General features: G+C 34.3%; 2 protein-coding genes across 2 annotated transcripts; one reads left to right on the plus strand and one right to left on the minus strand.

Moving 5' to 3' along the window:
• Positions 1–13,356: 13,356 nt before the first annotated feature.
• LOC133188453 (uncharacterized) lies at positions 13,357–18,111 on the plus strand. The gene is made up of 6 exons (XM_061323890.1): positions 13,357–13,529; positions 14,570–14,704; positions 14,949–15,058; positions 15,285–15,383; positions 15,921–16,030; positions 16,814–18,111. The coding sequence occupies exons 1-6, from the start codon at positions 13,414–13,416 to the stop codon at positions 17,684–17,686; spliced, it is 1,443 nt and encodes a 480-aa protein (XP_061179874.1). The 5' UTR covers positions 13,357–13,413; the 3' UTR covers positions 17,687–18,111.
• Positions 18,112–18,211: 100 nt separating this feature from the next.
• LOC133188455 (uncharacterized) lies at positions 18,212–22,577 on the minus strand. Its single transcript, XM_061323893.1, has 9 exons — positions 22,335–22,577; positions 21,547–21,656; positions 21,250–21,366; positions 21,050–21,126; positions 20,452–20,569; positions 20,165–20,314; positions 19,886–20,025; positions 19,138–19,332; positions 18,212–18,974 (listed from the first exon to the last, which is right to left on the minus strand). Exons 1-9 carry the CDS (start codon positions 22,509–22,511, stop codon positions 18,754–18,756), a joined length of 1,305 nt encoding a protein of 434 aa, XP_061179877.1. The 5' UTR covers positions 22,512–22,577; the 3' UTR covers positions 18,212–18,753.
• Between the last annotated feature and the right edge of the window lie 1,833 nt (positions 22,578–24,410).

A 24,410-nucleotide genomic window follows, 5' to 3' on the forward strand; every position in this document is an offset into this window, starting at 1 on the left:
ACAAAGCACCTGTTCTCTTTTTTTCAGTACTTTTGGAATTAGTATTGGTGGTGGGAATGCATATGCAAACATTCCTATCCAACCTACAGCTAGAGCATTGCATCCCCATGCTAGAGGCTCTGGGAAGGGAGAACAAAAAACTGTTAACTGTAACTGTAAAAAAAATGTTTCTGATATTCCCTTGTCGCAAACGGATCTATGTTTGGAGTGGAGAAAATGTGGAAAAAAATCTGTTGAACTACTTCCTGATTTAGACTCCATTTTGTCATTTTCGGAATTCGTCGTCCTCTGGACAACTGGTCTGCTATCACATTCCTTTTTCCAGGAATGTGTGCACCAATGCAGAATCCTCCATGTCAGCATACACAGGACTGGAGATATTGTTCTTCCCTGGCGATTGATGTAGGACACCACTGTTGAGTTGTCTGTCCTCAGTAGGATCTGTTTGTGTCTGACATTGTTTTTGAAGTGATGAAGGACTTTTTTCCACTGCACTGAATTCCAACAGATTTATGTGTGATAATTGTTCCTCCATGACCATTTGCCTGACACATTGCGATCTTCTAGGTGGGCTCCCCAGCCGTAAGATGAGGCATCTGTCCACATTGCTAGATCTGCCCTGTAACTCAGGAGAGATGTCCCCGCAAGGACGTTCCCCTGCTCTGTCCACCAAAGTAGATGAGGAATGAGGAAGTCGTTGATTTGATAATGGTTGTTGTCTATGCAAAATCTGAGGTATTTTTTGTCCTCTGGATAAATTGGAACATGTAGATATGCATCCTTTAGGTCTATTGATGCAAACCAATCTCCTTTATTCAAAGCCTGTATTATTGACTTTAGAGATTCCATTTTGAAATGCTGATTCTGGAAAAAAACATTAAACGGTTTCAAATTGAGGATTGGACTGTACCCTCCGTCTCGTTTTGGAACTACAAAAAAGGTGCTGTAAAACCCCTGACCTTCCTGGGCCTTGGGAACAGTCTCTATGGCATGTTTTTCTGATAAACTTTCTATTTCTTCTGAAATACATTGTTTTTTAGGAACATTCTGTACATTTGTGATTCTTACTCCTTTCTCTGGAGGATGTTTTAAGAATACAAGCTTCAGTCCTTCCTGGACTATTTTAAAAACCCATTCGTCGGATGTAATTTTCATTCACTCCCAGTGGTAAGAAAAGATCCGGCAGCCTACTTTGGCTGATTTCTGCAACTCTAGGCGAGTCTCTAGTTGAACTTTTAAGCTTACTTCTGAGGACGAAACCCCAAACGATCTTGGACCGAGCTACAAGTTTAGCCTTTGAAAGAAACCCGAGAATTCTCAGGCCAGTCTTTGCATTTTTGTCAGAGGAAAACTTCCCCTTCTTTGCAATGGCTGATTGCTGTTCTTTCTGCTCTGAAGCGCCAGCTGAATCTTCTCTTTTCCTCTTTCTTGCAGAATTGGGGTTTGAACCATCTCTCTGCTTTGAACTTCTCAAGTGTTGCGTTTCTTTAGCATCCCGTAAACTTTCTCCACTTGAGTGAAGAATGTCAAAATACTTCCCATAAAAAAGTTTAGGATTAAGAGTAGACTGCACAAGGAGCTTATTTTCAGTTGCTTTGTTTTTAAATGCCAGATCTTTTATGTGAATCGCTCTTCTTGCCGCAACTGCACCCACTAAGATACGTGAAGTAACATCAGCCATTGACTTAAAAACTTGCATCAGTGCCTGAAGGGCCTCCGTCTTGTCCTCATCAGATATTACTTTTTCCACATAATGAGGTAATAAGAGAAGCATATGTCAACTCTCTTAGGAGAAGACGTGACTCTGGATCTATCTTCCACAACTCATTGATACGAGAATGCAATGTTGGATGACGGAAACGGTAAGATTTTTTATTACCCTTTCCTTGAGAAACTACTGTCCTCAATGTTGTCATCAAGTTGTGGCGTTGTGCAATACTTATCAAAATCTGCAGATGTTACTCTGTACTTCTCATCATCTGATGCTTTATAAGTGCGTCTTGCACCTTTACGCTGGAACACCTTATCAACATCAGTTAAAGTGTTCATTCAGGGGTAAAGATTGCTGTTGGGTAGATGTTTTTGTCCCTATCAAGCGTTCTGACATATAGGACTTGAAATCTCGATCTCGATTTTCAGAAGCATTCACAACATCTATTTTTAACTCTAAAGTTACCTTCTTAACAAAATTCTTCCAGTCTACTGTGCATGATTCATCAATTTCTGTATGCATAGAACCTGCAACAGAGTTGTCAAACTCATATTGGTTGTCCTCAGCATGGACTTCAACAATATCGTCATTTAGTGAATTGTTCATAACTGGATCATTGTCACCTCTGTGACTTACAAGATCCTCATCATCCGACTCTCTCGAGTGTTGATCATCTGAAGGTAGAAATCTATCGAACCTCGTAGACCTACTCTCTGAACGCTTAGCAGACGGTTTTTCAGACTGTTTACTTGCGCCATGTGATATTCTTTAACTCTGGCGTCTATCAAATTTAGCATAAAAGGGGGTAAATTACCCATTTGTGGTGGGAAAAAACCCAGTGGCAAATTGTCGCCATTTTGTCTCCTATCCAAGAGGTTGCGATTCTGATACAACTACGTTTCCCACAGAGGAAACTTGTGAATCAGAACAAGTGTTATTCCCCACAAAGAGAATTTCTGTTGCTGGATTCGACACTGTGGTGGATTTCTTTCCAGATTCAGATTTCTTGCGTTCAATCATTTTATTCATTAACGTCCGTTTTTCCTCTGTCCAAGTTTTACAAACTTCACAAGGAAACGCTTCATTACACACCCGATGTCTATAACATTCCGCGTGATCGCCTAACAGTGTCATTTCTCTATTACATTTCTGACATATCTTGTTCCATTCAGACATCGTAAATCGAAGGCTACTAAAATAATTTAATAACAGAAGAAAACACGCGGTTTTTCTTCCAAGATGCCCGAACAAAACTGAAGCGGAAGTGCTCGCGCATTATGGGTATACACATAGTGTATGATACCACAGGGGTGTTCTCAAAAGTTCAGGCAATATCGTAGGCAGCCCGGGGAAAATGCAAAAAGCTGATGCAGGTAAGTATAGATCTTGATGTAAACATGTGTGTGTGTAAGGGGGTGTGTGTGTGTGTGTGTTTTCACGATTTTTTTTTTCATTTTTAAAGTATTTGAAATAATAGTATGTCTTAAATATTTTCTTTATATGCTGGGATGATACATTTTATTGCACCAACTACAATGTACCTTTTTGAGGAGAAGGGGCAGAAAAGCTAAATTTGAATACAATTGATTACAATTACAAAGTCAATGTGAGAAAAGAAAGAATTAAATAGAAATTGCATAAAATTGATTTATGAACAAAATAAAATAATTTATGACAACAAGATTAGATATAAGTATTTTATTGTGCACGTGTTTATGTCATATTGTTTTTTCAACTCAAGCATCTAGAGTTTACGCGTACTTAATTATCGGAAATAAAACATGACTCAATGCGAGTAAATTTTAGCTGTCAGCCGCAGTTAACTCTGCATCATTCTGCATACCTCGGAATGCGCGCTTTTAATTGGTTTTTTGTAGATGTCGCCCTGGGTTTTTCCAGGAGTCTGCATCGTTCGCGGCATTCCTTGATTTGGATGCTCGCTGCAAGGACGATTTAAAAGGTATAGGCGAACCATAATTTTTTTTAGATTTGTTCTCTAATCTTGTTACTTATTTTGCATTCATTATGACCTGTCGGGTATTAGTTTTTGGTCATTCCTTTATTCGTCGTCTTGACGAATTTATCATATCCCACAGAGAGTGGAAAAATTTTTCACTAGATGCTGGGCAATTTCATGTTTTTTTTAAAGGAATTGGGGGGGGGGGGGGGCTGTCCGACCGAGTCAAGGATGTCTGCAAAAACCCTGTTATATTAATATGTTAGAGACTCGACCTGAGGTGCTTTTTTTGCAAGTCGAAGGCAATGATATACGAGTTGACTCTGATCCTGCAAAATTAGCGCGTGATTTATTTTCTTTCGCCTCTTTTATCGTTCAAGCTTACAACGTTATGCATATCGTTCTTGGTCAGTTGTTGCAAAGATTTTCTCGCCGTTGTGGGAAACTCTTCAACAACATTGTTTACCAAATTAATCAACATATTGAACAATTATGTCGAAACAATCCAAATATTACCTTTTGGCACCATCGCTGTTTTTAGCAAAACAGCAGATCACTTATGCTCAGTGATGGTGTGCATTTAAATCCATTAGGAATGCTGAAATATACAAAGAGCATTAGATCTGCCATTGGCATTTGCCATAAACGTGGTTGTTTTTATGTTGTTAGCAATATTGATACAGGGTATGAACACCCTAGCAAGATTGTGCAACATTAATGATGTTGCTTATAGGCCTATACAATTGTCTGACCCTAGACTTGTGTGCTGCTTGGTTATATTTTACAACGATTGTTGTGTGTACACAATTGTGTAATTCTCAGCAGTTGTGTGTGTGTATTTTTTTCATTGGTTTCTCGAGTTATTATGTAATAGCTCCTGATATGGGTGAGCCTTGTTTTGCGGTTGCTCACAGGTATACACAACAGGAGAAGCATACGTGGGTGTGGTTGCACAATTGCATTGTGTTTTCCACCGTTATTTTGCATTATTATGCATTTACGGTTGTTCACATTCCCACGCTGTTTTATATTGTGTGTCTTTTATAAACTTGTAGCACACTGTTCTCGGATATTTTATTCTCTGAATATGCCTATAATCTTGTTAGTATTTATAGGTAATGGATGCTTAAGAATTGAACGAAACTTTATTTGATTGTGTCCACACTTTGTTTAACTTAGGTCACCATGCCTAGAGGGAAAAAACGCGTGGAGGTGGCGCGGCAAGACCAAGATGTCACAACCAGTTCAAAACGAGTTCGTTCTTCGAAAAAGGCAGTTCCACCCAATGAACCTAATCCACGTTTTCCTGAACAACAATTATCCATTCCCTCACAATCCGTAAATTTACCCTCTGCAGACGAGATTGCAGCAGCCCTTCTTATTTGTGGAAATGGTATCATGGGATGGAAAGTACATGTAATTTACTAGCAATGCACTTGATAATTTATGTAGTCATACCTGTAAAAAAAAAAAACCACAAAAACGAACATTCTTTCCATTAAATCGTATGGAATTTAGCTTCATATACAGATGTATCAAGACAATATTTTTTTTTTTTATTATGATTGAATTATTTCTATCTCTTTTATTGGCTGAGATCCTACATTGTGGAAAAAATATTATGTTATATTCACCTGCACGTGACCTTCCAGGTGAATTTTTTCTACATTGGACTAAAATAGATCGGGAAATACCAAATTGATACAGTCATATAGGTTTGGAAAGATATTTCACTTGCACCCGAGTTCCATTCAGGTGAATGCAGAGAATCTTGGGTGAGGTGTGGGGAGGAGGGGGTGCAGGAGGCCTGTCCCCTCTACTTTTTTTCTGAACATTATTGTGTTTTACTTTTTATTTAGTATAAAATGTTGAAGGTTGCCACCCCCACCCCCACCCCCTTATTGACTATAACATCACATCCAACCAAATAAAATTGAGTTTCGAGATTTTTTTATTTTGAGGAAGCTGAGGGAGCTACTCGAAAAACATTTCAGGTAAGTTGTCATTTTTTTTCCACCACTCCTCTTTTTTTATATCGATCTTGTATATGTGCCATGCATGTTTTCTACATCGCACCTAAAATAGATTTAAAAAATCCAAATTGATCTACTATGTTTGTTTTATTTGAACCAGAGACATTACATCACATAGGTATACAAAATATGTACCTAAATATTTGCACGTAAAATTTGCACAGGATAAGTTTATACATGTCAGTTAAACCAAGCCTTTGAAACTCCTTCTTAATGTTTACAATCCAACTTAATACAACTGGTTATAATTATTTTAACCCCGATTTCCTAATTGCGTTTGGCTTGAACTTCAGCTAATGTTTTTTTTTTTGTTTGTTTTTTTTTTTTTTTTACCTCAAAAACAACAATAATTAAATATAAAAGATTGACATTGTCCGCGAACTCGTACATGTATAGAGGACTACTTATTGGAAAGATAAATCTAACTTTAATTAAATACAATTCAGTATTAAAGAAGCAAACAGTGTGTTCTGAATAAACATATAATGCAAGTAAAATTTATGATCCATTGTATTCGTTTATGCCTTTAAAAAGATCGCCATTTGGACGAATATGCCATCAAACTCCATTTGAGTCTCCTGCGTGGCGCAGTGTTTAGAGTGTCTGCTCTAGAGTCGCGAATTAAGGAGTTGATCCTTACGTCACGGGTTCGAATCCACTGCAGGACGTGGAGACCGATCCTTCGGATGAAACCGTATTAGCAGAGGTCCCATGTCGCAGTGGGTGTTGGCACAAAAAAGATCCCTCACTGCTCAATGGCCCGAAGAGCCGAGTGTAGGTATAAATTTATAGCCCTCCACCGGCAAGTGGTTGACGTCTCCATATGAGTGAAAAATTCTCGAGAGGAACGTTAAACAAAAACAAACAATCAAAATAACTCCATTTGAAAGTAACAAAATCATTAAGCGAGTGTCCGAAACCAATATTTTCTTGATTCGAATTTATCAGCTGTAGTATTGATAGTCACGCAGTACTGAACAGAAAACGAACATCGAATTGCCATGGAAAGATAGAACCTTTTATCTTTGTTATCCTTTGTAAAGGATATCCAATTATCTTGGAAACATAATCTCTTTCATTGACGTACTGTAGATGTTCCATTTCTGTTTGTACAGCTCTATCCAATCAAAGTTTGTTAAACCCTCACAAAAATGAATATTTATAAACAAACATAAATATCTGCCGTCGATAAAATAGAAATTCAATCACACAGAATACTTATATAAGAAGCAAGCAACAGGTTTTGATATTTTTCTGTATAACTTATCAAGGGTTTGTCTATAAGATGAATTGGCAGCTGTCGATATGCCCAGTACAAGTTGACAGCCAGATGTCAATAACCCTTGAAAACGCAGATATCAAATTAAATGTTCTCTGCAAGACTTATTTATATCAACCACGGCATTTCTTCCTCGAAATACTTTTATATAGTTTGGACGGAAGGACGAATAAAATATTATACTGTGTATATTGCGATTTTCTTTTATTTGGAGAAGGAAACAGTATAGGCTTAAATCAAACAACATAGTCGCAAGCTAAGCCTAAGGTTTTGTGTCCTTTCTAGTTTCACAAATCTGGCTACCTATTTTTCGTTCTCGTGCATGAATCACTGATTAATATTTTTTAAATCACGCCAGATTAAATCTTAGGTACGTTTACAATGAGCGGTCCATAATGACATCTATTGTTAACAATACGATAGATCCTGGAAGAACATAGGCGAGTAAAATATATTCTAAAATACGTAGGAAGCTTAACATAAAAAGACGAGATTTCGCGTCACTCGTTCATTTCAAGCTGTTGAACAATTGTTTTGGGAACTACATGATATTCTCATGGGTTGTGACGAATTCACATTTAAGGCCTTTCAACTAATTTTTCAAGTTGCACATGGTAAAATACATTTGATAGATACTGTAGATTCCTAAATATACGTGAAGAATTAATTATCGCGTAATTTCGCCAGAAACTCAACTCGCGAAATAAAATTACTCGCTTTTATTTTTATGGTGCTAAAATCCATGAAAAATCCCTTGATCAATTCTCCACTCGCGAATTATTGTTTTCGCGATTTGACGTTAAAGAGTCATTTCGGGATATTAAGTACTCGCGTAAAATAAGGAATTTACAGTAGAATATCACGTGATACCCAAAATAATTGATCTATTATGTCACTCGTTGGCCACAAGACCTTTTTTCATAAAAACTGCAAAACTGTTTTTGCCCCATGAGAGTCCAGCATTGCCGCTTAACATTTCACAGTTGCTTTGAAAAGGAAAATGACGTTTTTTAAAGGTTTTCTTAACATTTCAGTGTTGCAGACTACACAACGCTATTAACTGTATATAAAAGTTGTTTTTTTTTTTTAAATTATATTTTCTGTCTCTGATAGATTAATTTATTTCATTACGCAGTTTAAAGAATGAGGATGTACAAGGCGCTCCCGATTCTTGAAGTTCATTGTTCCCGAAAATATTTTGCCAGGAATGTCATCTTTAAAAACTTGGTCATTTATTTTACTGAATAACTTATTGATTGATAATTGATTGTTTTAAGTTGTTAGTTAGCAAATGTGTTTTATATTTTTAAAAATGGATTCCTAACCCAATAAATCGAACATTTCTGAAAATAATGATATGCTTAAATAAACTCATTCAATTTGGTTAATATTACATAGTTCACAAAGATCATATATTTTCAAGTGATAAGATGAAATTCAAACTAAAACTCACAGGTGTATATTTGAGATATATTTTTAGCAAATTAGTTAAGAGAAGCTAAACTCTAACCTCGAACTGACCCTTAAAGGGGTCTGGATACAGATTTGAAGTTCATATTTTCTAAAATTTTCTATAATTTATCATGACTTATATGTTGCTATAGCATTTCACATGGAAATATAATAAAAACATATTCAGAAATTCTTTTATCTGGAAATTTTTGAAACTATGAATTTCGGGTTTGATTGGCACGTTCTTGCACTTTCACAAAGTAAACTATATCCTTAATACTTAAGAAAAGTAGAAATTTTGTTGTAGGATTAAACGTTCTTTTTGAAAATTTTATCGATGTGTAAACTCTTGACATTTTACTCACAAACTAAATAAAAGTTTTAAAATTATTTCTCTTTGAAGCCTTGATACAATCCGTTATTTCTATATACAGCGTAGGAATACTTTATGTCGCAATGTGGAAATGAAACGTAATCGAGATGAACATCGATAAAGTTTAACTTAAATTGTCAAAACATTCAATAAAACAAACTTATAAAAACTCTTCGAATATTGTTAAAGTCAACGAATATCATAAATACAAGTAAACTTCAGAGGAATTCGTCCTTGACCATGTTGACATTAACGATAAACGCTCTAAAATGAAAGTAGCATACCGACAACACCACTGATTTGCTCATGCTGGTTTGTTTAAAGACGGGACAGAATATAGGATCTAGAAATATGAATTTGATGCTAATAAGGCAGGGATTGACGTTAACTTTCAGATTCACTTGCCCTTCGGGCAAGTGATCTCAAATTTTGACTTGTCCGAATGCAAAACTTGCTTGCGCAAATAGGAAAATAATTTATTGCCGTAAATATTATGATATGAAAAAGTGTGAACAGATACACTACTATAAATCTGGCAAGTTGAGGTACCTGAAAAAATTTAGATGGTATGTTTGGACATAAATGTATACTACCACTTTCCTTGTCAATTTAATCTGTAAACACACACTGCAATGCATCAATAACCATCCGTTTCCTTTTTAATAAAAAACATTTTGGGTAGGATCGTTTTGTTTTGTGAATTTTGATTGATGCAACGCTAAGGAAGATAGTTGCTATGAAACATACATATCTTGATCAGGATAGGTCATGTTATATTCTGTCAGTGTGAATGAATTAAGTAGTTAATAAAGTTATAATACGTAGAGCGTATAAAAAAGAATAACGAACCCGATTTTTAATGAACGATATAATCTAGAAATCCAAGGGAGCAATGTCAGTCACGTATCTGGCGGAAATCAAGTGTTCAATCTATTGTTTTATTTATAATTAATGTAAACTAGATACCAATATACATTTCTATCAGAAAAATTCACTTGCCCGATCGGACAAGTAAGTTGACATTTTCACTTGCCCGAACTGAGAATTTACTTGTCCCGGGCAATCGGACAACCGTTAATGTTGATCCCGGTAAGGCAAGAGTCAGAGGTACGTTTCTCTTTCCTATCACCTACCGAGAACTGAGCTGATTTGCTTAGCATTAGGAAGAAGGATAATATCCTATGAGAGATTTAAATAAGAATTCACACTCGTGATCTGACAGTGACATAAACATAAGATTCCCGTCTGTCGATCAGTCCTGTATGTCGTCAGTTTTGTTTTTATTTAATTTAAAGTTTCTGTAATCGTTTAGCTAAAACAGACTACAAGTAACGATTTGTTTCATTTTTTTTTCACAATAAAAACTAGGCCAAGAAAGTAGTTCTGGTTGAGAGATTTATCGATGTGTAAACTTTTTCTTGAATTTGTTCTATCAAAACACAGTCCAATCAAAACACAGTAAAGCAACAAATAAAATTAAGATTGGAATTATTGTATATTAATGAAAAATATTAAAATGTAACGGTTGATTTTGCGCATACTAAAAGAACACGAAACGCGCACCATACTTTATTAAACCGATTGTCTATTTATAGAGTTTCTGTTCTTGCTCCAGGTATTTAATTTTATTTAGAGATTATATTATTAAAAACTTTATAAAAATTCTATTTGAATATTAATTTAGTTGTTATCTATTTTTAATTAATTTTCAGTGCAGTGATTTGAATTTATTATTTTGTTGAGTAAATCTCTAAGATTTAAACTGGTTTGTCAAGTTATCTATTAATACTCACTGTGCTGACGCCCCTGTTATGAACTGAACGTGTTCGATTGAGTTTGAGAGTGATGCGTGTTACGGTAAGAATGTTTGTTAATCTTGTGTTTTATTAAACTTGAATTATACTAATTATTATATCTTTTTATCGTTAATATAATAAATACCGGTAATTCTGTTTATTTAAATGTAGAGACCACACGCGCAGTAAAAGTACGAGTGAGTGACTGGGTGTGGCATTGCCATATTTTGGTGGTATGTGTTCGTTTGAATTTAAATTCATTTACTGATTAATTCTTTTATTTTTGTTTTGTGTTTTATTGGTAATGTGTGTATATATTTTTGCTTGTTTGTAGCTCATTGCCAATTTGATAATTTAATTTAAAATAAAGAACCATAAAAAAGAACTTGACTTTAGTCGTTATAAAAACTTTAATCCAGAAAATTCAGAGTAGAAATGTGAGAAAACAAAAACAACTCACCAGCATTGTCAATCAGTGGTCAGTGATATGTGCAGAGTTTAACAAATTGCACACACCCGTGAAACGTAAACATTAACACAGAGCTCGTGCCCTGTTTACGAAAACAGATGTTTGACGTGATGTAAAAAAGAATGTTGTTGTCATTGAATTCTAAGAATATTCATGTAAGTTCAATTCATTTAACTGGTGTTATTTTTTTAATAAACATAGAAATTTAAAATGTAAACAATGCAACGGTGTCCATGCCCCTTTAAAATACCAAAATGCCATTCTATTCTTTTATAATGTAAAAATCAATCTAAAAATAACACCAGCTCAACTCACCTGAAACTTGGCACAAGAGTTAGAACAGTTCAAGTCCAAAATTTTTCAGACTCTCGGGAAAATTCATAGAATGCAAATCCTAGCATTTCTACTGAACGCTAGGGGGAGGCAAGGAACGGTAACTCTAAGTCTAAAGTTTGTGACTTGTTGACATTCAATTTGCTTCGTGAGTAGACAAGCAATATACCGGGTCGTGAATTCTACTTTTAATACTTCCCTGGTGTATGACATTGGCCAAACAAGGTAAATATAATTTCTGTAGGTTCATAGAAAGCTATTTTTACTAAGATTTAATCAATATTACAACTTGAAATGTTAAGAAAAAACGATTTAAACGCACATGTTGTAAATTCGTCATATAGAAAAAAAAATATTTGCAAAAGTATTTCTGCCTGTTGCAAGTTCTTTCAACGATTTAAAGATGCAAAGTATAATTAGATATTTTCATGCAAAATCGCAGTTTGAGCAAAGGAAGCAATTTATTTCACTCATTTATAAGAGGTATTGTTTGATTCTCGTACGAAACAGTCCAGGCGGCTTAGACACGGCTCAGGCACGGATTGCGTTTCCAGAAACCCGTGCTTATAGCATTCCTGCTCCTATGTAAAATATGTATGGGAAGCTGCCTTAAAGTGATCGAGGCACGGCACGGGATATTGGCCGAATTAATAAATTAGATCACACGGTTTTACAAAATCCGTGTCAGAAAGCAAAAATTGTAAGTATCCATATATGGACTCACGGATTCTGTAAACCCGTGTTCGAAACCCATGTCATTTTCCATATATGGAGACACGGATTTTTGGAACCCGTGTCAAAAAAAAAAAGCCGTGAGACATACCATATATGGTGTCACGGGGTCTGTACGTTTGTGTAGATCTGGGTCAGGGCCGTTAGAGAATCTCCTGATGTAACTGTGGATGCCAAAATGGTGATTGAAACCAAACTTCACAATGCTTTACATTATTATTATGCTTAGTTTTAGAATTTTAAAAGTTAAAATCTTATATGAATGTGTCCATTTACTTTCTGTTAAAGATTTACTTTATCATTTACAATTTATGCTAGTTTTTAATTAAGAATTTAATGATAGTGTACAATTCATTATTGTAATTTTATCTAAGTTTGCACAATCTGAGAAAGAATTTAATTTAAATAAAACTTTCTGTAGCACAGTGATGACACATAAAATGTACGAGGGATTACTTAGGCCAAAAAAAAAAATAGTCTTGTTTCCTGCTACCCGACCGACCCTATTTTTCTGCGCCCGATCCTTAATTTTTTTTTTAAGTTTTGAAAGGAAAAAATTGGGAATTTCCTGAATTCCATCGTTCTGTCACTGTAATCGGTTTCGGTGTTAACACAAAACAAGCATTTCATGAAATTCTATGTTTTAAATATGGACTTTCATAAAATACCACTTGAGTTGTGCATCAAAAGACATGAAATTTAATTTTAAAAGACAAAATTGACCTGTGACATGTTTAATTTGATTTTGTGTTGGTTCATATCCAAAAAAAAAAAAAAAAAAAAAAAAAAAATGCCATCAGAAAAAAATAAACTAATTTTCCTACCTGACTACCCTATTTTTTTCAGGCAGCTGGTAGCAGGAAACGAGACTATTATTTTTTTGGCCATAGTGAAAGTCCAACTAAAGTCATTTAAATAAACAAAGACTATTTCATCATGTTCGTTGTCAACATTGCAATAAAGAAAGATAATGAAAATTGAAAATGACTTATTCATTCTATATTAGACTTACTGCATTTAATAGTTCAAAAGTGATGAAATCATTCCAGATTGACATAAATACAATTCCAACTGACATCTATTAGTTAAATATCCTTTAACTAGAGTAAAAAAGACACATTATTAGCTCATGACCATGAATCCCTCCAATTTAATATTCAGATAAAGGAAGTTATGACTGAGCATGCTCAGTAAAAAGCCGTGAGATATGAATAAATAGGGTCGGAAAGTCTCGTTTACTTTCATTTTCGATTTGCAACTTCCGGGCAGCAGACCAAGATGCCGCTGTGTTTTGCCTTCGGGTGTACCCATATGACTGGCGCGAATCGAACATGTAGTTTATTCAGATTTCCTACAGATCCAAAAAAGAGGAAGAAATGGATTGATAGATGCAGGTATACAAATGATAATACTTATTTTAACAAAACATTAAACTGGAAAACTTGTCTGATAGATCCAAGCCCCGTGTCATGTTATCATGGTTATAGGCCTATACTAAACAAAACTTTGCAGGCCTTATATATACATGTATATCATTGTATTTACAAGGGAATAGTTATAAATTTAACCAATTAGTAGAAATTGTCAGATGATTGTTTAAGAAAGGAACAAAGAAATCGTGGCTTGACTTTTCAGTGCAAATTAATATTTAGAATTATTTTAAAATTATCTTCTGTATTTATATGTCTTCACTCTGTCTCAATCTTCATGATTAACAGAACTTTTAAAATCAGCTGGTATCATACATAATCTCTCAGACAAGACCCATATTAGAAATGCTTAATGTCCAATTTATTTTCATATTTTTTATACTTAGTAATATGAAATTAATTCAAAATAATAAAGAGAATACATGTGTAACAGAGTTAAAAGTGGCTATGCATTGTATATAGTGAGGCCACGCTCCTACTAGCACTAGCTAGTGGGTTAACCCTTTAGCTCAGTAAATAGAGTGATTTTAAATCTGAGGGTTGTAGGTTCAAGCCACAGTGTGGACACCCCTAGCTAATCAGTCATATTGGCGCTCAACTACAAAACCCACATGGTGAGTGATGTTTATAGAGTCTCGTGTGTGAGATACCTCAGGGGTAAGAAATCTCAAGAAGGGGGAAGTGTAACAGAGTTAAAAGTGGCTATGTGTTGTATATAGTGAGGCCACGTTCCTACTAGCACTAGGTAGTGGGTTAACCCTTTAGCTCAGTCGGTAGAGCGTTGGATTTTGAATCTGAGGGTTGTAGGTTCGAGCCACAGTGTGGACACCCCTAGCTAATCGGTCATACAGGATACGATGTAGCATTACACCAAAAGTTTACATTAAACATATGAAAGTAAACTAACTGCTATTTATAGATGTGAGTTTAAATAATGTTGTACAAACAATTTTTAAATTATTAATTTGATTATATAGTATTGAATTTATCCTCAACCTTTTCAGGAGAGCAGATAGAGAATACAATAGTAATGATCGAATTTGCAGTTGCCACTTTAAAGATGGGAGAAAAGAGAATGGGCCGACAATTTTTGTATACAGCAAAAATAATTGCTTTCCTGACTTTGTCGAGCCAAAAAGGTAAATATTTCTTACTTGACAGATCTTCATACATAGTTGCTTTCTAAAATTTATGTCAATATGACTCTTTTTCATCTCCTCCTTCATTTATATGTATATATGTATATGTATCATTTATATGTAATGTATATGAGAGTTAGCTTGGTTTTCAATGATAATTGTATATTTATAACTATTATTTTTTTTTTAACTTTTAAAATATATATATTTGTTTATTGAAGAGCATAAAAATAATATTTTACAGACGCAAAATTACTGAAACAGAAACAGAAGGAACCCTCAATACAGAGCAACCCAGACAAGCAGAGCTAAACCACAATGACCACGACTATGCAGTTTCTGGAAGTACTGAAGGTAAAACAATTTTCATTTTGGCAAGACTTTCACTTATCACCTGATTTATCCACTGGGTCATGCTCACAAAAGGTTTAAAGTATTGGAGCCCTTATATTTTCATATCAGTTTGTTTTGCATGCCCTGTAAGATTATTGTTTGCAAAGACTGCAGTAATTTATCCTTTCATTATGATGCTTTTCATAAAAATATTACTTTGTGTGTAATTTATTTGTATGCTTGACAGAAGGGTTTGATGGAGAATGTGCAATGACAACTTCACAGTGTGAAGGAGGGATCCACGCTGATCATAGTTATACTGCTTATTTTCCAGAGGCATCCAAAGGTATTGAAAAAAAAATTATATCAGATGGACATTATTTGTATTATGCCTATATTATTATGTCTATTTTTAATAAGTCAGGCTATCTTAATAAAATTGTTTGTTTGCCCTCTCCAGACCAACTGGCTAAAAATGGTCCTACACAAAATTTTTACATAACCTCCAGGAAACAATTTTTTAAGAACTTTTTTCTGAATTTTTTCATTACGTCAACAATTACCGACATGGTGCAACTTACCCTACCAATCCTATTTTTTTACTCTGATTCTGGAGAGGAAAAACAAACATTGTTTTAAAGGTGGCCTCACAAACATATTTATGTGTCTTATAGAGCCTTATATGAAAATAGAATATCATGCTTGGGGGTGGGTTGGGGGGGGGGGGTCAAACTTCTTTCAGTACCAAATTTAATTCATACACTAGCTACTACCCTTATTTGACTATACTACTATACTATACTATACTATATACCACCCTGATGTTAAATGCCTACTATGGTTTAATGTTGATATTGCTAATATTGTTTTGTAATCATTACAGAAAGTGTTGATTTAGCAGAAAGAGTGAAAGAGCTCCAAAGAGAATTAGAGTCACTAAAACTGAAAAAACAAGCCTTTACAATTTGCAACATAATACAGGACCCAGACAAGGTATGTTATTTGAGCATATTTTTATGCCCCCTTAATCGAAGATTTGGGGGCATATAGATTTAATTGTTGTGTCCGTCCGTCTGATTAGCTGTCCGTTAGTCTGTTTGGCCGCAAGAAATTTGACCTTGCCCAAACCTACTGACTGGTTGGACCTACAATGTATGGCTTTCTTGTATCACATATGTATTCCTTGTGATGGAGTTTGACCCACTTTTGCAAAATTTTACTAAACTTTAACCTTGGCCATAACTTTTGAGCAGTTGATGCTAGGGCTTTCATACTTTACAAGTGGATTTTTTTTTGACAAGACCTTCCTTTAGATACCAACATCTTTGACCCCCTTTGACCTTGGAGTTCGAGCCACTTTTGAAAACTTTTTACTTTGGCCATAACTTTCGAATGGTTAGTTCCAAGGTTTTCACATCTTTGTGAAAAGACCTTCACTTGGATAGCAACAATTTTGACCTTGACCTTTGTCTGACATACAGTTGAAAAATTTTAATCTTGGCCATAACTTTTGAAAGGTTGGTGCTCGGGTTTTCATATTTCACAGATGTATTCTTTGTGACAAAACCTTCTCTTGCACTTAGGTACCAACAATTTTGATTTTGATTGACCTTTGGAGTTTGATTTGCATTTGTAAATCAGACTCCATTTGAGGTGCTTTAATTGAAGTTGAAAATGGCGGTTTTTACACAAGATGTTTATTTTGTATAAAAATAGTATACATGTGGCAATATTCATTGATCATAATTTATAAATGGTTGTTTTGCTTTGTTATAGATGCTGTTATATACTTCATTTCCCTCAGAAGTTTTCAATATACTGGTGTCTTTGTTGGAAAGAATGGCCCCATTCCAATACTATAATGGATGGACGGTACAAGGGATCAGTACCAGTGACCAGCTCCTTATGACTCTTATGAAGTTACGCCTTAATTTAAGGGATTTGGATTTAGCAGAAAGATTTAACACCAGTAAAAGTACTGTCTCCAACATATTGAATACCTATGTTACAGCGCTGCATGAAATTTTATTTGAAGGAGTGATGAAGGCTGTTGGGATACCCTCCCAGTTAAAATGCAAAGGGTCAATGCCCAAATCATTTGAGGAGTTTTCCTCTGCGAGAATAGCAATGGATGCCACCGAAATCACACAGGATGTACCATCAGACATGAATAACCAGTCGCTATCTTACAGCAACTACAAAAGTCGCCATACAGTAAAAGCTGTCACGTGTGTAGCACCAAATGGTGCTTTAGTGTATTGTTCAGAACTCTATCCTGGATCCACCTCTGATGCTGCCATTGTTGATCACTGTGGTGTATTGGATATGTTGAAGCCAGGTGATATGATCCTTGCAGATAAGGGCTTCAACATATTTGATAAGCTTCCACCAGGAGTGACATTAAACATACCACCTTTCCTGTCATCCAAATGTCATTTCACAAAGGAAGAAGCACAGCTTTGTTACAAGATTGGGAGAAGTCGAATTCATGTGGAGCGAGCAAATGAAAGAATCAAGAACTACCGTATTCTAGATCACATTCCTGCACAATACAGACATCTTGCCACTAAAATTTTCCAACTGTGTGTAGCTCTTGTTAATTTGCAAGCTCCTCTGTTGAAGGAAATAGCAGAAAAGTATGAAATTTAGAACTGGTGTGAATTAAAGTAGTACACAACATCTAACTTGTATCTTTTCAAACATGCTAAATATGTACACAAAATCTCTATAATGTTTATATTCATTATTATACTTTCATGTTAAATACTAAAATCAGATTTGTTTAAGAAATATTAAACAATTTGTAATGTTATCCTCAGCATTAGCAACACACTTGAGAATGGGTACATGTAACACAAGGATAATGTAAAATTATGCGCGCACAGTTCATCATAGAATTCTGGAAACATCAGTTGTGCATTTGAAAGAAGCCAAATAAACTTAATATCAATCAAAGCTTGAAAAACTACTTTTGAAAAACAATATGTTTATTTTTTAGAGAAAAACTGTTATATAATTCACATGTATTGTAATTACTATATATGAACATTACATGTATATATGCTACAGTGAATGTATTCTGTGGCACTTGCCTAATCAGGATGTTGTGTATTCAGAAATCATGCATAATATAATTATATAAACTTAATATAAACTATACGTCCCTTTCAAATAATTAAATTGTTTTAAAAATGTTGTCTGACCCTAATTACATAGATCTCATTTTAATGATATTGCATCTTTAGAATTGCAGTTTGTATATATTTCTTTTCTTTTACTTTTTTGTGAAAAGGACTCAATTGTACATCTTAAATTACTTATTTTGTTCAAAATTTCCACACTGGTGATGCATGCTTAAGATAATGATTGCTTTGATCATTAGTTGCAAAAAATAAACCATGATAAAATTAAACAGTTTGGCAAAAATTAAAATTCTCTTTTTATTTACTGCACTAAGGGAAGAAGGCAATGTAAGAGATCTGTTTACAGTAAACATAGTTACTTACTTTGGTGGTATTCATAATTTAATGTCTTAGGTATTGCTTCATGTTCACTTATTTATGGACATGCTATTAGCAAGCACTACTTGTCAAACAAAATGCTAATCGCACTGAGATTATGATTGTGCTTATCATACTGAAGAAGAGGATTGAGCTAAATTTTGAGTGCACCAATATACATGTATGCTCATGTACAATATAAAGTCAGTCAAAATTTTACTGGAGAGAGGGTAGAAACACATTAAAGTAGAATTCAATCATGTTTTTCAAGTGAATTTCCCATAATTCGTCTCGAAGGATGCGAATGACTTCCATGCTTACTGGTGTCCAAACTACGAAATCACAACAAGTGGTGCCTGTAAGATAAAGCTGGCCTTGAACTTGGTGCCAATAATCATGATTCTCTCTAAGATGCAGGACACCCTCAGAGTCACACTCTAAAATGATTTCAAAAGATCGACATCTATTCTTTCACTAAAATAATGTAGGATAATTTTATCTAGACATAAATCATGAAAGATGGTTTCATCAAAGAAAAATGAGAACTAATTTACATATACCAGGCTCTTTTAGAAAACTTTCAAATCGGTTTGTACTTACCTAGAAAGAAATCTTTCAAATTTGTACAGGCATCCTTGATAGACATTGCTCTTGCAGAGAAAGGACATTTAACCTCTATAATATCTGGTGATGCACTCACTTTTCCTTGAAGGTGAATCTTCAAATGTTTGGGATCACCTTGGACAAATCCATCTGGAGAGGCACCAAGAACACCTGATTCATGAAGCCATATGCCTGAAATTAAAAACTACAATATAAATTTAACCATATTTGTTATGTATGTTGTTTTACATACCATTGGGTAATTTTTTCACTCATATCGAGGGCTTCTAATTTCGACCTTTACACGGCATCATTATGCAGTGACCAATCACAGAGTAAACACAACTAACTGAGCTATCATGATTATTAAGAGGCAAAATTCCATACTTAATAATGGATGTGTTATCAATCGTATCTTAATGATAGAAAAAAATCAAGGGAATTAAGTAAATATCACAAAACATGTACATAACATCGCAAACCATTTTATTCTTCAGTGATCAATTTCTTCATTTCATTAAAGATGAAATAGATGTTCTGATGAGAAAACAAAACAAGCATCTAATGTTGAACGTAAATTGTTTTATGTCACAAAGTTGTAGAAAAGGACCAGTTCATTCCAAATTATTACTTAAGGTCACTACTGATGCAAAATTTTACCTGTGTTGCTAACAACTTGCATCACAGCAAATGCAGGTAGGATAATTTTTTAAAAACATTTAAATTGAATTTGATAATTGTTTACCTGTCTCTAATATCGAGACCTCTGAAAGTTTACAATAGTCATCTTTTGCACTCTTTTCATGTGTAAGTCCCCACTGAATAGAAGCTCTTTTCTCAAGATTATATGCACTGAGTAATCTTTTCTTTAATGATACTGAGAGCCTACAAGAAAAAAAAAATGAATTTCATAGTTTTAATTTAAAATTATTAATAAAAAGACCACACATTAAGAATTCAGTAATATTATTTTTAAAATGTAATGCTTTTGTACATTAAATAAACCATTGTAAATTTTATTTACCGATTTCTTCTAATAGCACCAATAACTTGTCCAAAATTAGATGCAGTAATTCTCAATTTGCGAACAGCTGCCCATAAAGAGTTCTCTCTTTGTCCTGTAGTCAGCCATGCTGTTTCAATAATCTTTTCTGAACAAATGACAAGTTTCTCCCTATGTTAAAAATCATATATATATATGTATATATAAAAAATCTGTTTTTACACCTTCATTTCTTTAAAAGCCAAAAATAATGAATTATTTCAAAGAGCACAAGTTTTTACATATTCTGTTTATTTGAATTTGAATACCTTAAATAAGATGACTTGCACTGAGCATTCAAGTACTCTTCACTTATGAGCTGGTCTTCAATAAGTAATGCTGGCATTTCCTCACACTCAGGCTCATTTGATAAAATCCAGTGCATAGCTGCAATAAATGAAATAGCAATTACCATTACATTGGCCACAACTTTCAACATATTATGTTGTAAGTTAACGCTTGTTATGTACTTTATTTAGCTGACAATATATGTTTGGTCATTGTGAATAGTCTATACTTAAAATACCTTATGAATTACAATGTATTAATTATTTACTTAAGAAAAAATGAAAAACATTTAAAATGGAAATAATATTTGTTCTAGGTCAAAGAAATTACAGGTAGATGATATACCGGTATGTTCTCAAAATATATGCCACACTAAGTTGACATGTTAAAAAAGAAAATTTAAAAATGATGAAAGTGTTACATAAAAAAAAATATGTAACTTTTTAAAAAATAAATGAAAATCCATTAATAACAAAAATGTAACATTAACTCAAAAATAAATCATAAAATGAGCCTTGATTCAGAGGAAACAGTTTCCCTTGTGACAAGGATGAAAAAAATATTGTTCATCAAGCAAACCTGTAAATCTACCCAAATGACCTAGCTGATCATACAAATATGATCTATCTGCATCTGTCATCTCTCTTTTTAATGCTCTAAATTTACATGTATATACATCAAGTATTCATTACAGAATGAAATATTCAAATGAATAACACAACCTTTCATTTATTATTTAATTACCAAATATATAATGTACAAAGGTGCTTGTGAGTTACCTATAATCTTGCCTGGGTGGATACATTTCCCCCATTGTTGTTATGGCTTTAGGAGGAGCAGATTTAGGATGCTTGATCCAGCTGCACTTCACATCTGTCTTGCTTGCCCTCTTATATCTAAAGGATTATTTTATACACTAGTTAGTAAAGCACTTAGATTTAGAATAGACAAAAAAATAAAACACACAAAATATAAATATTGACAAATTCAGCTGAAATAAAAAAAAATCGGACTTCAAGCTGCAAAACTGTTGCATTTTTTTAAACAAATGAATTAACAGAATATGCTTCATGTACCCAAACAGAAGAGCTGCAGCTACATGGTGGCAGCGAAACTGGCCCATTGGACATTCACACGTCGATGACTTTATAGTACCAGTACTGTTTTCTTCATTTTCCAGAAATATCTGTTAAAAGTAAAAAAAAATAAAATAAAATAAACAAGTCTCTGTCATAGTGTTACAATGATATCGCCGACTATCGAAAAATCATCCCTGAAGTCAACAAGTCAGCGACAATTGATAGAAAATTTTAAAATCAAAGTTGCTACATTTTTTAAAAATTTTTTTTAAATACAAACTGGTTCATCTTTTAACATTATCAAAGGATATTCCCCTATTTCTCTTGCAAATGGCAGACAAATTTTCCTACTAAGTATAAACTGAAGTTGGTCTCATAGATTTGTATTGAAATATTGTTTTCATCTTCGAGGATATCTGAATATTTGCTGGTTAACTTTATTTAACCTTTAAATTAAATAATTAAATTCGATCGTATAATTGATTGTATGCTACTGATTCAATTTTATAATCGATAGTGAATTTGGTCAAATTTTGCAACACTAGACTCTCTGACTAAATCTACATGTTTTACGGAATATTTTCAGTGAATTGTAAACATGATGAATTCTTTGGGCGAGGTGGAGGAGGCCAAGACGCTGGATTACCACAGCCCGCAATTAAAAAATAGTTTAAATCTATAAACTTTACTCAGTTTTTAGTTATAAACATTAAAGATCTTGAACAGACTCTTAGATATAGTTTGAAATTGTTCTAATGTATTGATGCGAAATCGAATGTACATACCTGAACTTTGTAAGATGTGTCTCGCATTGACGCTTGCACAACCGCAGTAATAACGCGAAACTCTTTATCTAACACAAATTTTAAAACCCTGTCGCTATCCACAGCTTTCTCACTTTTCCTGGTAAGTTTTGTGTGGCTTTCAACGTACCGAGCCCAGTACATTATTGATAAAGCCATCCTTGGCAACTGCCCGGAAGTAAGTTTTCACGTTATATCTCGCGAGTCACGTGACGAGACTTTCTGACCCTATAGTTTGAAGCAAAACCCGCTTGCATTAAAAACCGTCTCCCTGGGACACGGATTCCGTGCCTCCACACGGGTTTCTGTAAGCGAGGATTCCTCACTTTCAGACTCAGAATCCGTGTCTGTGTCTTGGACATGCAGAACCCGTACGGCTTTTTAAAAACCTGTGCGGGTTCTGTGCCTTAGCCGTGCCCAAGCCGTGCCTATTCCGCCTCAAAATTTCGTACGGGTTACCTCCGTGATGTTTACAGTTTTGTTTTGTATTATATATATCACATATTTTCACGTAAGGTATATGTTCTATGTAGATTAATTAATTAAATAATGGCATTCTATCATAAATAAATATATTATATCATAAATAATGGTATCATATATAATGAATATGTTTATTTTAAATGCATCCAATTTTCATGTTTTATGTTATGTTATACTAATACAAATAAACGGATTATAGATAGGAGTTATCCTTCCTAACTGAAAATTCATCTTTGCTAGATCATTTCCCTTGAGTCACAGATCGCTGAATGTGGTAGGATATACCTATCACTTGATTAGATTGCCTACATTTCAAAGTAAACTTGCACTCATCCAAGAGTTGATTAACATTGCAAAGATTAGAGATATTGGCCCCATATCCATTGATGACATTATCTTTCTAAATGTTTTTCAAAAGACGAAAACCATTTTCAAATTAATGTAAATTTTAAAAAGAAAGTTTTTTTCCCGAAATTGCATTTTGGTCATAATCGTTAGTTCTTTGTAAAACGGGTTCCAGATGTCCATATCAAATAACCAATGCTCTGTATCTAAATAACCTCTCTTCCTATTTCACCATCCTCAAAAATTTGTAAGATGATAAAGGTGGGAGTCTCGTATCTATCTATTTTTGCAACAAAATCAAAAACTTAAAAAAACAAAAACATTAATTATTCTTAACAACACATATGATACATGGCACTTTAAATCATCTGTATATCCATTGGATTTTGAGTTCAGTTTTCATCTTCATCGAGATAAAGATCCTGGATCATCTGAAATAGGCTTTGTCGACTTGGCCGGTAGTGAGATTGGTCCTTTTCGGAGTAACAGTTACTAATACTTGAAAGAACTCCAGGATATCCCTCACTCTTCGCACTTGTTGCAGGCCTCGGTTTCTTTCGTCTCTTCAGTTTTGACAGATCCAGGGTCAATTCTGATTTACAGCTGGTTGGAGACTCACTTCTAAGAGTTTTTTCGTCTGACATACAAGAAGCAGTTTTTGCTGATAAGAAATGTTTCGATTCTTTTTTCCTAGCATGAGTATGGGGAAAAATAATAAAAGCACGGGGATGCGCCGAATGAGCCCGGCATTTTTGTTCTTTTTTGGTTACTGATTTTGAAGTAGAAGAACATTCATCGTGCGTGTTTTGATTTTCTACCGTCACAGAGTTGCAAGTTTTAGGCCGTTTGGCGGAATATAGACGTTCCACAATTTTTCTGACCTTACTACTGTTGACAGCTGTGTACGCTGGAGCTCTTGGTAAACAAGTTTTAAACTTTGGAATGTACTCTACCTGACTTCGCCTGAATTTTTCCATTGCATGCACATGGTTGAAGTCCTGTTTGAATAGTTTTTCCCCGGAGTCGCATGATCTCGGACCTACAATATGATGAGAATTTAGTCCGCTGTAAATATTCCTTATTCCTTTATCCACAATGGCGGGGTGAGATATAACAAGATCCATTGGATGATAGTTTTCATTAATTCAACACAGCTTAAAATAACTGATGATTTTGTACGGTTTCGGAAATTGTTTTCATCTAATGGATTTTCCAGAGATTAATAATCTT

This window comes from Saccostrea echinata, unplaced genomic scaffold (assembly GCF_033153115.1).
Source record: "Saccostrea echinata isolate AGI-Se365-2 ecotype Australia unplaced genomic scaffold, CSIRO_AGI_Sech_v1 ptg000016l, whole genome shotgun sequence".
NCBI lineage: Eukaryota > Metazoa > Mollusca > Bivalvia > Ostreida > Ostreidae > Saccostrea > Saccostrea echinata.